Source organism: Nelusetta ayraudi, unplaced genomic scaffold (genome assembly GCF_046127955.1).
Source record: "Nelusetta ayraudi isolate G7.1 ecotype Tasmania unplaced genomic scaffold, CSIRO-AGI_Nayr_v1 ptg000042l, whole genome shotgun sequence".
NCBI lineage: Eukaryota > Metazoa > Chordata > Actinopteri > Tetraodontiformes > Monacanthidae > Nelusetta > Nelusetta ayraudi.
This window is the reverse complement of record NW_027466092.1, coordinates 591,887-607,940: the sequence shown is the minus strand read 5'-3', so window position 1 is coordinate 607,940 and position 16,054 is coordinate 591,887. Positions and strand designations below refer to the sequence as shown.

The following is a 16,054-nucleotide window of genomic DNA, read 5'->3' as shown; positions in this document are numbered from 1 at the left end:
AGCCAAAGTAGTTTCAACGAAGAAACTTCTCAACCTCATGTCACGACCGACGAGAAGGTAGAAAATGAGCCGACGCCTTGACCCCGCTCACTGACCCCGCCCACCGCCCCGCGATCCCCACGGTCACTCCTGCACACGGCCGGACGGCTCCTCCTGTAGTGACGCTGTAGCATCCGGAGAAAACTAGATGTTTCATCTGTACCTTGAAAAAGTGCAATTGATTTATTATGTGCAATACTGTGTATTTTATACTGTTTTTTTTTGTTTTTTTTAATTATGCTAAATACAAAGGATTTCATATGCAAAACGTTGGAGGTAAAAAAAATAAATAAAAAGAACTCAAATAAAAACAGACACAGACGGACATGTAGAGATGCTGAAGTGGTATTACTGGTATGTGAAGAGTGAAAAAACAACTTGTTCAGTTCACTTCCCCACGGCCTCAGCTCAGAGATGGAAAATGACTTTTCATTTTGCAATCGTTTTACATTCCTTGCAATAAGTTTATTTTTTTTTGCAAGCAAAATATTTTCCAGATTTTATTGCAGTCGACAATCTCTTCAGACTCCATTTGGTCCCACTGCGAGTGCAGTCAAACAACATTGCACATCCAATGCAAAGCTGAAAATACACGAGTGCATTAAGGGCGTCACTGCAAAGACTACTGCAAGAAAACACTGAAGTACTCGGAGGGAATGCAGACAAAAGTGAGGCCAAAACTCTAAATTCCTACCATAACCTCCGAACCTTGAAGGTCTCATGGCATTAACTTTTCATGCAAGTAGGCGGTGAAAACTCCCTCCACCATTCGTCAACCCTTCATCTTTGCCCAAATTGTATGCGTGAGGCAAAGATATATCTGAAAATCAACCCTCTGTGATGTCATAAAGGGCACCTAGAATAGTTATTAATCACACCCCCAGCCAGGATGTTGACCTCTGAGACTGTTGACATAATTTTGTCACATGTAAATTCCAACAAAGCAACAGATTTTTTAGCAGCGAGCTGTAAACAGAGGGCTAAATCAACGTATGGTTTTCTGGAGAAAACAGGAAGATTGTTGAGGGTTTTTTTTTTGGCTAATTAATCATGCACGACTGCTCCACCAGCATGGGACTAGAAAAGATGTTAAACCGGGTGACGTGGACGAAGTGATTTCAGGAGGTGGAGTGAGAATGGAGCTCTGAGAGGAGAAAAAAAAAATGCTATAAAAAGGGGAAAGGCTGAGGCGTCGCTCCAGGTGTTGCTGGAGGCCAGAAGCTGCTCCACCTCCCGTCACCCCCGACCGGGGCCATCTGGGCCGGAATGCACCAGCTTTTCACCAGAAACGCCTCGTCCTCGTGCCCGACAGTCACAGGAGAGAGGCGGGGCTCCTCCAGCCTCCTCCCCTCCACCTCCGCGAGGGTTCCACATGGCAGAGCTGCAGACAGCAGGTGAGCAATAAGGGCACTTTGGGACGCCTGATAATGCGGCACCACATCCCAAGATGCTTCACCTCAAGAGCCTGGACGTGAAGAGCGTGAGGGGGGTCATGAGCAGTGGACGCAGTCAATAAAAGCAGGGTGGGAATCTGATCCTGGATCAGCTGGACAGAGAGTCCAGGCAGCAGAGGGAAAATACTTCTTAATACTTTGTACTACTACTACTACAACCACTGATGACAATAATAATAAATCTTCCAACCTGTCAAACCCAATTACAGGCCACTGCAAATCTGCTAGAATTCATTCTTGCTGCTCCCAGTCAGGAGATGTCCATCATCATAATGATGATGATGATGATGATGATGATGATGATGATGATGATGATGATGATGATGATGATAAAAATGCAGAGCTTGAGCTCTTGAAGGCAATCAGCCCATCTCGGTCAATCGCTAGGAGCGACTTCTTCCTCCGCAACAGACTCCCGCAGACACACTGCGGAGAAACAGCGGAGCGCCACAGCAAAGCAGGAAGCAGGAAGTAGGCGGAGCCACCACGACCTCTGCGCTGGACTGTGTGAAGGACATTGCATTATTGTGCTCTCAAGCCCGCTGGACTCCAGTCAGTGCAGCCTCGCGCATTTGGGGAACGCAGTGAACTTAGCCCTCTCTTTACAGCCTTCTGCTAAACCTGACGTTGCAGTTTTTCGTTAACAAACATCATACAAACGTGGACATACAAAGAAAGAGTATCCCTCACCCCCCTGGCTCTTAGAGAGGAGTGAAATTAATAAACAAACAAACAAAAATAAATCAAAGAATAAATACAGAAACACATAGCGAAACCTTTCTACAAATTCTATACATGGACTCCAGGCCAAGGTGAAGTTTTTAGCGGGCTTTACATATCTTGTATCTCAGTTTCTCTAAGCAAATGCTAATGCAAATGCTAAAACACTTGTATGCAAGTTTGAGACTTTACAGCCTGGAGGTGGTACATCAAAGACGGCTTCCGCATGTTTGGAAGAGGACGTGCCTGTCAAAACTCCAGCCAGGTGTGCTAGAGGTCAGGCCCTTTGTGACATCACAAAGGGCCTGATTACCCCCTGTTACTGTGTGTCGTCACGCACGCACGCGCACACACATACACACACACAAACAAAGCTTTTGCGAAGCGGAGCGTGCAGAAGAAGTAAAAGACAAACTTTCTGATTACCATCTGCAAAAAACCGTCAGGAGAAACGTGCCTTAAATTATTGCTTTACTGCTGCAGAGGAGGATTTTTGTTTTGCCCTAAAAGGTAATTCAAGGGCAAGAAAAAACAAAACACCAAAAAAGTAAGTGAGCCCGCAGGGACAGCCTGAATGTTTTTCTGCCACTGCGCTAAAATAAATCTTTTCAGCACGACTCATCTCAAGCCGACCGAGGCTGGACGTGAATATAAAGCTGCCGCTGCTGCCGCTGCTGCCGCTGCTGCCGTCGCCGCCTTAGCAGCCAACCGTGTGGCGACGCTTCAGTCTGGGGTTGCTAGCGGGCCAAAAAAAGGCAGCGGTGGCAGCGACAAAACGGAACGGACGCGCTGGAAGCCGTCTCCGTGATCGCTCTCATCAACATTCTGTGTTGGGCGCCGCTGAGAATGGAGGAGGAGAGGAGAGGAGGAAGGAGAGGTGGGGAGAGGAGAGGAGAGGAGAGGAGAGGAGGAGAGGCAGTCGGGAGTAAAAGGATGGTGCATAAATCTTAATGTTAGAGGCTGGAGCTCAGGAGAACAAGGTCTGCGGTGCAGAGGAGGCAGCAGCAGCAGCAGCAGCCACAGCCGCCTAATTAGGCAGCGACAACACTTCCAAGTGGGTCTGGTGGCTGTTAAAAAATTCAAAGCTGGCCTGATTGGTCATAAAATAGTGATTCAAGAGTCTCGAGCTTCGTTATGCAGCCCGACCGCTGTATATCAGAAGGTGGCGCGAGAGCAAAACGCAGCGATGGCGTCAGACGTGACCTCCAAGTCCTGCCGGGTAAAAAAAAAAAAAAAGAAAAAAGGACGGCAGTGAATTATATGCAGAGAGAAAGGAAAAAAAATGTCAAAGCTGCAAAGTACAGTGACAGAGAGAGAGGGAGAGAGAGAGAGAGAGAGAGGCCAGAGGTCAGCTGGGACAATTAGAGTGAGCGCTGCATGTAAAGCGAAGTGAAAGGCTGCTGCGGTGGGTTTGTGTTAAACAGGCAGCGAAGATGGCTGCAGGGGATTGTGGGTAGAGGCGTTTCATTAGACAAATGGGAGGCAGAGCTGGGGGCGGGAAACGTGTCGCTGTGCACCTCGCTGCCATTCGTAGGATGGTAATTGGTAAAATGGTCATTTCACCCATTTGCATCTCACTCCATGATGATGATGATGATGATGAGTTTAACCACAAAACATCGCACAACACACGGCGGCTACACAGGAAGAGGCGGTGGACAAGAGCGGCGCCGATTTACGCGTTTACTCGCCAGGAGTTTATTCCATTTTTTGGAGGTAAATCAAACCGACTCGGGGAAGCATTTCAGTGGCTGTGCCAGCTTATCGGGCATCGCGAGCCAGTTCCAACCCTGACGGGAATTTTATTTTAAAATCCCAACATCTGGAACAAATTCTGTCACGTATTATTGCCACAACTCCTCCGACCAGGACCAGAGACCTGGATGGGGTGGCAGGAAGCGGAGGCAGGAGAAGTGGGCGGCATTCCCGAAGCCGGGGGGTCAGCGGGGGTGACAGAGTGATGGTGGGGAGGGGGGAACGAGCTAAAGTCGTTAACATTGCATTACGGAGCTGAAATCACGCTGGCGGTGGGTTACACAGCGGAGTGCTCCTGCTGCGGTTTGTTGTGGTCGGCTTTAGGAAAAGAGGAAAAGGGGGAGGGCGAAAAGAGAAATGAAGATCCAAAAATCACTGCGCTGCACCTCGGAGCAATGGAGAGGAAAACAGGGGGGGGGTGGGGTGGTGGGTGATGAGGCGGAGGACAAATTGTGGCTTAGCGACAACAGAGACCATCCTGCCGATTAACCAGTGATCAGCACAGCGACGGCGGCTGTGATTAAAGTTCACTCTGCTGGAGCGGCGAGAGGCAGGAAGCAGCTTTCCGCTGGGTCCCGCTGCCTGCTGCTTCACCGAGCATCAGCCTCAACCAGCTCCAGAGAGATGACACAGAGAGCTCCACTCGGTCCAACAGTTCAGAGCCAAACTGATAAAGAAAAAAACACTGAAAAAACTGCCGACTGCTATGACTGAGGAGTTGTGAACCTTCTACTGAGGCCTACAAACAGCTCACAGCTGAATCTGATTGGCTGCTTGCCCGTATGGAAGTCCACCGTCTGCATAGAGAACAATGATTTCAATGATGGATTAAGACTGACTGTGTGTGAGTGTGAGTGTGTGTGTGTGTGTGTGTGTGTGTGTGTGTGTGATGTTGCTGCCAACTGGGAATTTGATCGTTCAGATACAAGGAGTCTCCAACATTTTGGAACAGCAGTTTTTGGACAATCAAAACCTTCCTCTGCTGATAAGCCTTCTGTTGTGAACAGTGGAGGTCACCTATGAAAAGCAGGTTCTTCCCAGAACGACGTTGAGGAAGGAAAGATTATGACTCTCGCTGGGATCCAGCTTAGACACTGACAAAGTGAAGGACGTCGGTGCCACTCCAGATGGAAAAGCATACGCGTGTGTGTGTAAGCCGGCTGCAGACTCACGATGTGAGGGGAGTTCAGGTCCATCTCGATGATGGTCCTGTTCACCGTCCTCAGCAGCTTCTCCATCAGGATCTGAACGTGCCGCTGGGTCAGACCCTGAGGACCACAAACGGATTCATGTTTGATTTGATTTTTTTATTCATCTTTTGTGAAACAAGCAGTTTGTTCGGATTCATTCTAAGGTCAAACGTCCTCCAACCTGGAGGGAATTAAACCCGCAACCTCCCGGTCTCAGTCAGGAGGAGCAACAGGAGGAACACGAGTAACAAGACCTCTCTCTGGAGCAGACTGTATGAGAAGATGGGAAGACGCTTCCAATTTCAAAAAGTGGGCCAACATGGCAGTGACAAAAAACAAAATGTGCATTCTTTCGTTTGGCCAGCAGGGGTCACTAAAGTTGGTTGCAAAATGACTAAAAAAAGACTGGCTGTCAATACAGGAAGTAGCCGTTTTGAACATTTTGATTCACACAAACGTTAGAAACTGGTAGCAATTTTTCTGTTTGGTCAAAATCGTGAGTAAATCAATTCAGCCAATAGATGCTAATGTTTATTTTGCCTGATTTGGTCTAATTATGAGAAAAGATGGCCTTGAGGTTGTGGGCGTGGCTAAATTCAGTAGTCAGCTCATGACTCACAAGCTGCTCTCACGCTCACCGGGAATTTTCTGGTTTCAAAACAGACCGGAAGCTGAAGGTGACGCTGCGGACAGAGAAACCGACCCGTAGGCTTCAGCACCAGTAGGTGGCGTCACCAGAACTCCGCCCATCTTCACATGCAGCCTACAGCTGCGATTCTGCACAGTGCTGCTCTGCTACTGGGGCCACGTGGACCTCTCAACTGTCACAGAGAAGATTCCCAGAGGGGCTGAAGATGCAGCAAACTTATTTCCGACCCTGAAGTTGTGCAAAAAAAAAAGCAACAAGGGCGGCGGCAGTGGCGGCGAGATAAGGAGAGCGCTCGGCTGCCAGATACGGACTGAACTCATTGACAGTGTTTAATGGCTCAGAGAAGATTCCTACTGTGGCGTGAAGGAGCAGACCGAGGGATAATAAACACCAGAGCCGCCTCGGATATCGTCAGCTCCAGCTTCACAGTTTCACTCGGCGTTAAAGGAATAAACAGTTTCAAGGGGTGGGTTTTTTTTCTCCACTAAAACAAACAAATTTTCTCAAATGAAGAGGAGGGACAGCATCAGGTTCCCCTCGTCCTGTTGTGTCAGACAGCTTCCACTGCATTAACCTGCTTGTGATGGTGCACCAGACTAGGAAGTAACAAAGTTAAAAAAAAAAAAAAAAGTTAAAATAAAAATTCTACTTTTTAAAAGATTAAAATTCTGTTCCCAAAAATTTGTTCAATATAGGAAGATTATTTTCGAGAACCTCGGCTTTGGGCTCACTGTTCAGTAGCTTTTCAGTGCAGACAAATGCAGTTTCAGTAAACTATCAGGAAGTATAAAATGTGCAGATTTGAGTGGCAGCAGGGCGGTTTCATGAATAAAGAGCGGCGCCCCACAGTGGCGGAGGCCGATAAAAAGCCTAGAGCGGCGTCTCCGTCCTCACCACGTCCTTCCTGTAGAGCACCTCCAGGACGTCGCTGAGAAGCTGGCAGCAGGCCCGCGGCTCCTCCTCCTTGTCCAGGTGGAACTTGAGCTGCTCCGTCATCAGCGGCAGCAGGATCTCACGGCAGTCTGAGGGAGGAGAGAGAGAGAGAGAGAGAGAGAGAGAGAGAGAGAGAGAGAGAGAGAGAGAGAGAGAGAGAGAGGTGCGGAGTGAGTTTATCCATTCAACTGACAGCAGAACAAACCCACAACAACTCATTCTGCTTGAATTTTTATTTTCTTAAAAAAGGTCCATAATTTTCATCATTTTCAGGTCTTAATTTTGCCCTCTGTTTGCAGCCTCTGGCTAAATCTTGATGCTTCCACAGGTTTGGAAACTTGGTGAGCAGCCGCTACAACAATACGAGTGCGATATTTGAAAGATGGATCGTCTACAATGGAGGAAACAGAAAAAAAACAGGCACTGCTTCCAATCACAGAATCACCAGGCAGAGCAGGAACAACAACAGCTTCTCTCTGCTCTCAGTGTCATCCATTAAAATTAAAAACACAACCAAAAAGGAGGCTGGACTGATGTTGACAGTAGCATCAGAAGATGAATTTCCATCAATGGGAAGCCAGAGAATTTTATCACTGCACTGAGAGCAGTGGGCCGGCCAATATTCTCAGCCTGAAGACAAATTATCATATTTTTATTAAAACCATCTGATTTTCAATCTCGGTGGCACACAGTTGTGTGTGTGTGTGTGTGTGTATGTGTGTGTGTGTGTGCGTGTGCGTGTGCGTGTGCGTGTGTGTGTGTGTGTGTGTGTGTGTGGTCGGGTTGCTTCAACTTGGAAGGATTAGTATCTGGTTGGAGGGTAAACACGGCGGTTTTGAAGCTGTTCACAGTGAGGAAAAGCAATTGAATAAAAATGAACTTTTCAGTCAACTTTAAAGACAAAAATTAATGAATTCATTAAAAAGACAGCTCCAGTCGCCCAGCCTAGACCAATCAGCTGGCAGAGACTGGAAGGAATCCGCCCCAAACTCATCAGAGAGGTAAAAAGAGAGAGAAAAGCTCTAGACGATGTTTAAGGCCGGATGATGGACAACCAGGCCGGATGGAGGAGAACCTGACGACCTTTGACCTCTTGGGGTGAGAACAACGACAACTGAAAGTACAATCTACTTAGTGTCAAGTGGAGGTTTTTACTTCAAAACACATTGGGAAATAAAATAAAAAGACTGATACCTGCAGGCAGCAGCTACAACAAGGTGGAATCTCGCTAACAGACTAACGACCGCAATTAGAAACCAGCCAAATGAAGGCGCCGCGGAGGATTCGGCAAGTGATTTTTAAAAGGGGTCGGGGCTGCTGATGAGTTTATCGTCTCCGCACAATGAATCTTCATTCATTCGTTCATTCAGCGCTGCAGGAGAATCTCTCCTCCCGGCCGCCTTTTATAACGCTGTTAATGATCCCAAAGTGAAAATAATTACCGGGACTGCGTTGGCTCAGTGTCGGTCTGAATGTCTTGGAATGTATGTGTGGCATCAAAACGCAGGAGGCAGCGTGAACACTTGGAACACTGGGAAGAGTAGGAGTGCGTGTGAGGCTGCAGTGGAAGATCAATAACTGTGTTTGGTCGATTCATTCATTAAATTCTACTTTTTTCTAATTTTACTATATAAAAAACTCTGGGCTTTCCCTCACAGGCCACTTCTCTGTCCCCAAAACAAATGATTTGTTCCAGTTTAGCAGATTTCCCTCCGGTGGTTGAGTGCTCACAATGCATTATTGTAATGTGGGCTACAATACACACACACACACACACACACACACACACACACACACACACACACACACACACACACACAGGATTTTCCTCACACACTTGCGTCACTGCCGTGTGCGTGCTCCAACCACATGACAACAACAACAACAACAAGGAAAACAACACACAGCTGAATTTGGTGCAGCCGTGAGGTGAAAGGCCTCTTTTCTTTCTTTCTTCCCTTTTTTGACAGCCGCGCTGGTGGAACTCCAGAACATAGGCAGTATTGGTTTTCGGCCATTGGACACAAAAACATGACAACACAGACTTCAAGTCCCCCTAAAGCAGAAGGGGGACGTGTGAGCTTTTGCTGTTGTTGCCGATGGATCTGGCAGCTGGACTGGTAGGCTTTTCACTGCTAACATATTAATGTTGGGACAGAACCAGGAGAACCAGGAGATGTCGGCTCAGGTGTTTGGTTCTGGCAGTGAACTAGGAGCCCATCCACTCCCTGCATTTTGTTGCCTCCCTTTATATAATTTTCGAATAACCCAATTGATATAAATTTGAAAGCACTGGTAATAAAGTCCTACTTTTGATTCATTGTCTTTCTAAGACACTCAAAGACAATAATAGCTGTAGGCTATTCTAGAGAATGGAAACAAACGCTTAAAGGCATACATTGTGGTAATAATAATAATAATAATGAATGGAACTAGGAGCGAAAACGGCCATGAGAAGAAAAATGAGAATAACTGAGTCCAGCGTCGCAGTCCAAGGTTAAAAATAACAAACGCGGCACACCTGTCTCCATTAGCAACAGCACAGGTGGTGCTCAGGGTAGCTGTCTCGCTCCAGAGCACCTCTCTCTCTCTCTCTCTCTCGCTCTCTCTATCTGCTGAAACATCCCACATATTGGAATAATTGGAGAGGAATGGTGTGCAGAAGAGTGAGGCTGAGTTCTAGCGGTTATTTTTTCTTCCCATATGTAGAGTTTTGATTTTGATTTTTTTGTACAATTTTTAAAAATTCAACACATTATTTAAATGTATTTTAATCACAATGTGTTGATAGTTATTGACCACATCAATTCTGTAGTTGTTACAGACTTTTTTTTAGTTTTGCAGTCTATGGGGAGAAATGCTTTTTTTGGGCCACATGGGACTTTGGGCCGCAGTACCTTGAAAGTCCACTGGAGAAAAAAAAATCGGTACACCGCCATACTGAAAGTCTTTTATCGAGTTCTTATAACACATTCATGGCAACCTTTCATGAACATCTACGTAGTCCAACGCTGTGGCAACGACGCAAAGCTTTAAATCTGGGAAAAACAACAAAGAAGGACAACTACAAAAACAGGCTTCTCATCCCACCACTGACCCACCAGCCTCCACAACAAACAACAGGTGGACGTTAGAGAGCGCCGAGGTTCAGGGCGGCGTGACAAGTAGACTGGAACTATCAGTGCGGCCCACCGCTGCTCGCCTCAAACTCAGAGCGCAAACAGATTTCAGACGCTACGCTGATTCTCACACACACACACACACACACACACACACACACACACACACACACACACACACACACACACACACACACACACACACACACACACACACACACAGGCGGGAGCGGCTGATGACGTATTTGTTCTTTGCCAAAGAGCCCAAATGATGAACTGTGAAGGTGAACAATGGTGAAGGTGACACTCATCAAAGTGGACTTTCACAGGGTTTTTTTTTCACCTCCCACCCACCGGAGGCAGCGCGGTCTGAATGCTGAGGACATAAAGGCTTTCTTTACATGTAAAAGCAGCCCTGTGGGGAGCCGGGATGGTGATGTGGGGCTGCAGTGAGTTTAATTTAAGTCTGCATCTCCACGGAAACAGGTGTGTAAATGCAGAACCGCACGTACAATCTGAAGTGAAGAACTTCAGTGGCGGAAACACAGAGGCTACCTCCTGATCTCCTGGTTTTCCTGCACCAGCGTTGCTTTATTTGGGCTCCGTATCGCTGCACTGCTGACTGAGCAGCTCTGCATCACAAGTGGCCTCATCATCACTCACGCTACCTGCTAACCAAAGCTCAGTAGACAGACGGTGCGAACAGCACGGATGTATTATAAGAACTGGATACCGTTCCCATCGACTGCAATACAAAAATTTAAAACGGCTGACAGGACGACCCGGACCTGAAACGCGATTCATAGCAAATCTTTTTACTGTAGATTTTTCACCTACGGTCTTTTAGTGGGCCAACATTCAAAATGAGTCATTCAGTGAGTCTCTTTAAGATTGTATTCCTTATTTATTTTAAATGAGCAAAAGATTTCATTTATTCAAATCTTCGAGTCAAGTTTTTCACTAGTCTTTCACCACGCTGCTGACTTGCCGATTTTGTGGCAAGCCAGGGGCCACCTGTGGTATTGCAAGAATTGACCTTGAAAAGCATTTTTTTCTCCACAGAAACAAAAAATTATATCATGTTATCCAGAAAACCCCCAGAAAACAGTTTATTCCGAGCGTGAGGTCGCGGCTTCCTATGTCCTGCGTCTTGGTTCGTTCTGATTGGCTGACGCACCCTGACGCATCGTGTGGGTTGCAGATGCATGATGGGACATGACACTGCTGCGGGAAGGCGGAAGTAAATTCAAGATGCTGAACTTAATTGGCTCGATGGCGAGCAACTCTACTGGAGAGTCCCGCAGGAAAGAGGAAACGCAGCAGCGCCCCCTGGTAAAGACTCCCTCGGCAGCGGTGCAGGGAATTCTTCACCGGCAGCTCCGAGCTCCACCTGGGAATCGAAGCTGGATGCGGCTCGTTGCTCCGAGCGCTACACCGCATTCCACTTTGGTGGCCGAGCAGCAAAAACGAGCATTTTAAGTCGCCGCACAGGACGCTTCTAACAAGTCCCAGAAGCACTTGCATGTCTTAAAAAGAAGAAGTGGACCGCTTTTCTCCTGTCCTCTCCAGCGGTGAAACATTTTAAAAGCCAAGTCTGGCTGGACGGGAACAGCTGGGGGGAGCTGACAGAGAGGAGGGGGCGGAGCCTCAGCACACATCACTTGCACACATCACAAGTGGCGCGGCTGTTTTGGGTCGATGGACCGTCGACAATTACAGCTGACGGATCGATGGTGATGAACGGAGGGAAGGAAGCAGAAGCAGCAGCAGTTAGTGAGCAGAGCAGCCAGAGCAGCAATCAGAACATCAGATGATCCTGCACAGCGCTGCCATTTTCGTCCTGCACTTAGGGTCTTGGGGGTCTCAAGTCGCCAGTTCATTGCAGCTAACCCAAAAAGAGAGACAAATAAAGATATACAACCATTCACACTCACACACACACAGACCTAGGGACAAGTTAGAGTTCCCAATTCACCTCACAAGCATGTTTTTGGACTGTGGGAGGGAGCCGGAGAACCCAGAGAGAACCCACGCAGACACAGGGAGAATTCCGACAGAGGGAGAACTGCAACACAGAAAGGTCCCGGGCCTGGAATTGAAGCCAGGACCTTCTTGCTGTGAGGCGGCAGCGCTAACCAGCGTGCCACCGTGTCACGTCCCACTCTGACTCTTTAAAATGCTGCAATTGTCATCCCGGTAACAAGGACATTGGAAATCGGTGCATCTGCAAGACCCCCACACCACATGACTTGGCTTCTGCAGTCATTAAACATGATGATGATGTAAAGACAGACGTGGTGATCAATGACTATAACCAGAATAATTCCGAATTTACCAGTAAGGGCGCACTGTGTACTAGGACCTAACTGGGAGAAGATTCCCAATTGCCAGCTGAAACCAGAGGGATTTCCTCCATGTAGCACCAGTGACCTTTACTGTGAGCTCACTGAGGGCAGCTGCCCTGTGTGTGTGTGTGTGTGTGTGTGTCGCTGTGATTGCCTTTGGCGAGGGAGAGTGTGTGTGTGTGTGTGTACCGTGATGAGTGAAGAGGTCGCTGTGCACGATGTCAATCAGACAGTCCAGCTTCTGCTTGACCAGGCGGCCCGCAGGAACCTTGAGGATGAACTCGGTGAACAGCTTGCTGTGTGGAGACAAAAACCAGGACAGAGAATGAAAAGAAAGAAAGGCGATCAGCCGATCAGGTCGGCTTTCTCAATTCTAACTTGACGGCTGTCAGATGATATAGAACGGTCGATGAGGAGACGTCAGCGGCCAATCAAAGAGCCGTCAGTTAATTGAACCGGTGGTTGAATCAGATTGTGGTTGGCTAAAAAACAGTCCTGACTGAGAGCAGCAGGGATGAATTCCAGCACATGAAGAGTGGCCATCAAACAGCTTCAGCGGGCTGAAAAGAAATTTTGTATTTTATTCAAGCAGCACCTCCCCTGATAGATTTGTTCCAGTTTTATTCAGTACTTCTGTTTAAAACCAGTCGAGAGCTCTCGACGTAAAGGTCCCATATTATAAAGAAAAGGTCAGGCTCCCAGAAACAATCTGAAAAGTATTCCCTCTGTGATGTCACAAAGGGCACAAACACAGCTGATGGCTATGCTTTTGGCCTCAAACGTGTTCAAAATCCAACAAAGCATCAGCTCTAGCTGGAGGATGCAAACAGAGGGCTAAACATGCATTTGCATCTGGACATCAACAGAGCATTTTCTCTTTTTCTTTTCTCTTTTTGTTGTTTTTACAAACGGAAAAATATTGCTGTTCCACTGCAGTCTGGGATGACAAGGAATATATAGATCTGAAAGTGGATGGTGGAACACGGGTCCAAGTAGCAGCACAGACTGGGACAGATGATGGACGGATGGGCGATGAGCATTAAAAGGGTTCAGAGGCTGAAAGGAAACAAAAAAACAATAAAAAAAAAAAAAAAAGGAAAAGGAATAAAAAAAAAAATGGGTACTCATGTGCACAGACACACAACTGAGCATGAAGGAGGCCGAACACAAGCTGAGGCTGGAGATGGAGAGGGAAAAGGGTCCTGGCAGGCGATGAAACAGCCCAGAAGCCCCTGGAGGCTGGAATTCATTGGCCCGCAGCTCCATCCAGCTCCGTCCACCACAGGAACAGCTGAGGCCACCGTCGCTCGGCCACACACAGGAAGAGAGAGAGAGAGAGAGAGAGAATCCGGCCTGCGATTGGCTGCTGAGCGGCTTCACGGTGGCACGAGAGATAAAGACGAAAAAAAACAAGACAAGCTCCCTCTCTACCCGGGAGTTTGTCCAGGTGAATTTCTACTGAATCGTCTTTAAATATCTTGAATCAAGCCCAATAAAATAAATGTTGCGAAGAAAAGAAAAAAAGAAAACACTGTGACGGATTAAAATCACGCAGGAGTCAAACCAATCTTGACGAGCCGAGCAGACAAAGGGTGTCAGACGGTGGAGACGAGCCGCAGGGCTGGAAGTCTTTCAGTTTGGCTTTTATCTAAAAGCTCTGATAGAGCAGCAGCAGCAGCAGCAGCAGCAGCAGGAGCCTGGAGCAGCGACTGTCGGCTCCCGTATGGCCCAGAATTTGAAACGGCAGCTGCCCAGGTGACACATGAGAAATGTTGTTTTTAAGTCTACTCCATTTTTTGAATTTATTTAATGTACTTTTTACTAATTCAATCATTTTCTAATTTTTTCCATTTCTGTTCAATGAATTTGATCAATTTTCTGAAAACAAAATGTCAAAAAGTAACTTTCCTCGCTTCTTATAAAAATTAGTGTAATGCTAATGGAATCCAAAAAAAAGAAAAGAAAAAAAAAGAGAGCCAACAACTCGATAACTCTGCATTTATGTCAGCTGACCAGCTGTGAATTATCAGCGTATCTCAGCCAATGAAAAGCCCCCGGCGACGGGGGTCAATCCAGCCCCTCCTCTTTGACTGGATGCTTGTTGCTTAACCAAAACATTTGGCCGCTGCCGAATTGGAAATGAGCAGAGACGACGGACGCTTGAGTGCGGAACGTGGTCATTGAGGCCCCGGCGCAGTTCAGTGGCCGACCGCGGAGCCGCCGAGTCCAGGCAGAGGCAGAGAGAGAGACGGGCAAAAGGCTAATTGAAGCTTTTAGCTCCTTACATCCCATTTGCTTGTAAAGGATGCAATCCAAGCATGAAATTTTAATTCAAGGCCCACAAAAAAAGAAAAACCCAAACAACACAGGAAAAACAAACAAGCGCCTCTCCACTCGGCTGCAAAAAGGCACCAGAGAGCCGTTTGAACGTTTAAAAATAGGAGCCGCTTGAAAGAGTGAAATACAGCAGAAGGGCTTCTACAAAATAGTTAAAGGCCCAGTGTGTGACGCGCAACGGCAGCTATTTGCATATAAAGGGGAGAAATACATTACATTTTGTATTATTAAAAAAAACAAAAAAAAACATAAGCAGCTATTTGCAAACAATTTGCATTTTTATTTACGCAACAAGCAGGTTTGTACTTATCTGATTGCAGTACTTTATCTCAGCACTAGACAGTGCTTCGTTCTAAACACTGGGCCTTTAAGTTTTCAGAAGTGTAACGTTTCATCGTGGTTGTTACCTGAGTTCCTTGGGATCAAACACCAGCTTCACGTCGTTGACAATGGTGGGGATGTACTTCAGTGCGGCGCCCTTCAACATCACAAAAAGAAAGTAGAGGTCATTAAAGGTCATTAAACTTAGCAGGTCAGACTGGTAGTAAGAAGTTTGTCAGTGAGCTGGGAACGGGATGCTGGGTTATTGCAGTGGATGTTAACAGTGCGTTCGATTGCAACTCGGGCATCAGATTTTTTGCCAGTGTAGAGTGGTACAGGTCACCATGGACTTTAAATCTATAAAGGCCAGAAAATCCCAAGTCGTCAAACACTGAGCAAGTCTAATATTTCCAATCATCAGTCCCAATGCTTTTCTTCACAGATCGTCAGGAACAAATTGACTCTTATCTGATGTTTGCCGTCCTGGTTTGAAAAGCAGAGAAAAGCGGACTTGCAGCAGCTTGATGACCTTTACATGTGTACCCTGCTTTATAAAGGGCGGCTAATTATTCATAAAATCGACCAACGAGAGGATCTGGGTGTGGATGCGGTGGAGGGGACCCCAGGCATGCAATGCTATCTTGGTTCCAGCCATCGGCTATCGGACGATAACACAGCTGTCAAGCTGCAGCGGCCGGTGGCTGATGACAGTCGTCTGTAATAATGGAGTGATTAACTGAGCCGACAACCCCCCCCCACCCCCCCTCCTCTCAACCCCCTCCCCCACCGCTCACTGACTGGCTCCTCCTGCTAAATGCCAGCCGAGTTTAGCCTGACTGTTTGTGTGGCAAGCGTGCAAATTAGCGCCGCTGCCAGTCTTGGCAGTCCGTCTCGTCTCGTCTCCTCTGGTGTCGTCAGGTGGATCCGCAAGAACAGATGTAGCGCGCTAGCCCTGCTGCTCGCCGCAACCCACTCTGGGCTTTTGTGCCTGCTCGTAATTACAAAAAAGGGCCATTTAGAGCCTTGAAATTAGGTTGTAATTGTTTGAGAAAGCGATTTCGGTCTATTTGTACTGCTATTCCCTGAGAGTCTCTCTGTGGGAAAACACACGTCTGAACATCTGGATCAAGTCTGGTGTCTTTCTTAATCCTTACTGGTTATTTTTGCTTGGAGCGCTGCTAAACTGCACCTG

The 16,054-nt window shown here is 47.2% G+C and overlaps 1 protein-coding gene and 1 long non-coding RNA gene across 2 annotated transcripts in view; one reads left to right on the top strand and one right to left on the bottom strand.

Annotated features, from left to right (window-relative positions):
- The window catches only part of LOC142893165 (uncharacterized), a 164,969-nt gene that overhangs the window by 78,548 nt on the left and 70,367 nt on the right, over window positions 1–16,054 (top strand). The window lies entirely within an intron of this gene.
- Window positions 1–16,054, bottom strand: part of dock1 (dedicator of cytokinesis 1) — a 145,411-nt gene that overhangs the window by 79,534 nt on the left and 49,823 nt on the right. Inside the window, exons 24-27 of the mRNA XM_076033446.1 lie at window positions 14,949–15,019; window positions 12,394–12,500; window positions 6,702–6,829; window positions 5,141–5,236 (exon numbers count right to left, since the gene is read on the bottom strand). Of these exons, the coding sequence (XP_075889561.1) occupies window positions 5,141–5,236; window positions 6,702–6,829; window positions 12,394–12,500; window positions 14,949–15,019 (402 nt within the window). The remainder of the gene's footprint in view (window positions 1–5,140; window positions 5,237–6,701; window positions 6,830–12,393; window positions 12,501–14,948; window positions 15,020–16,054) is intronic.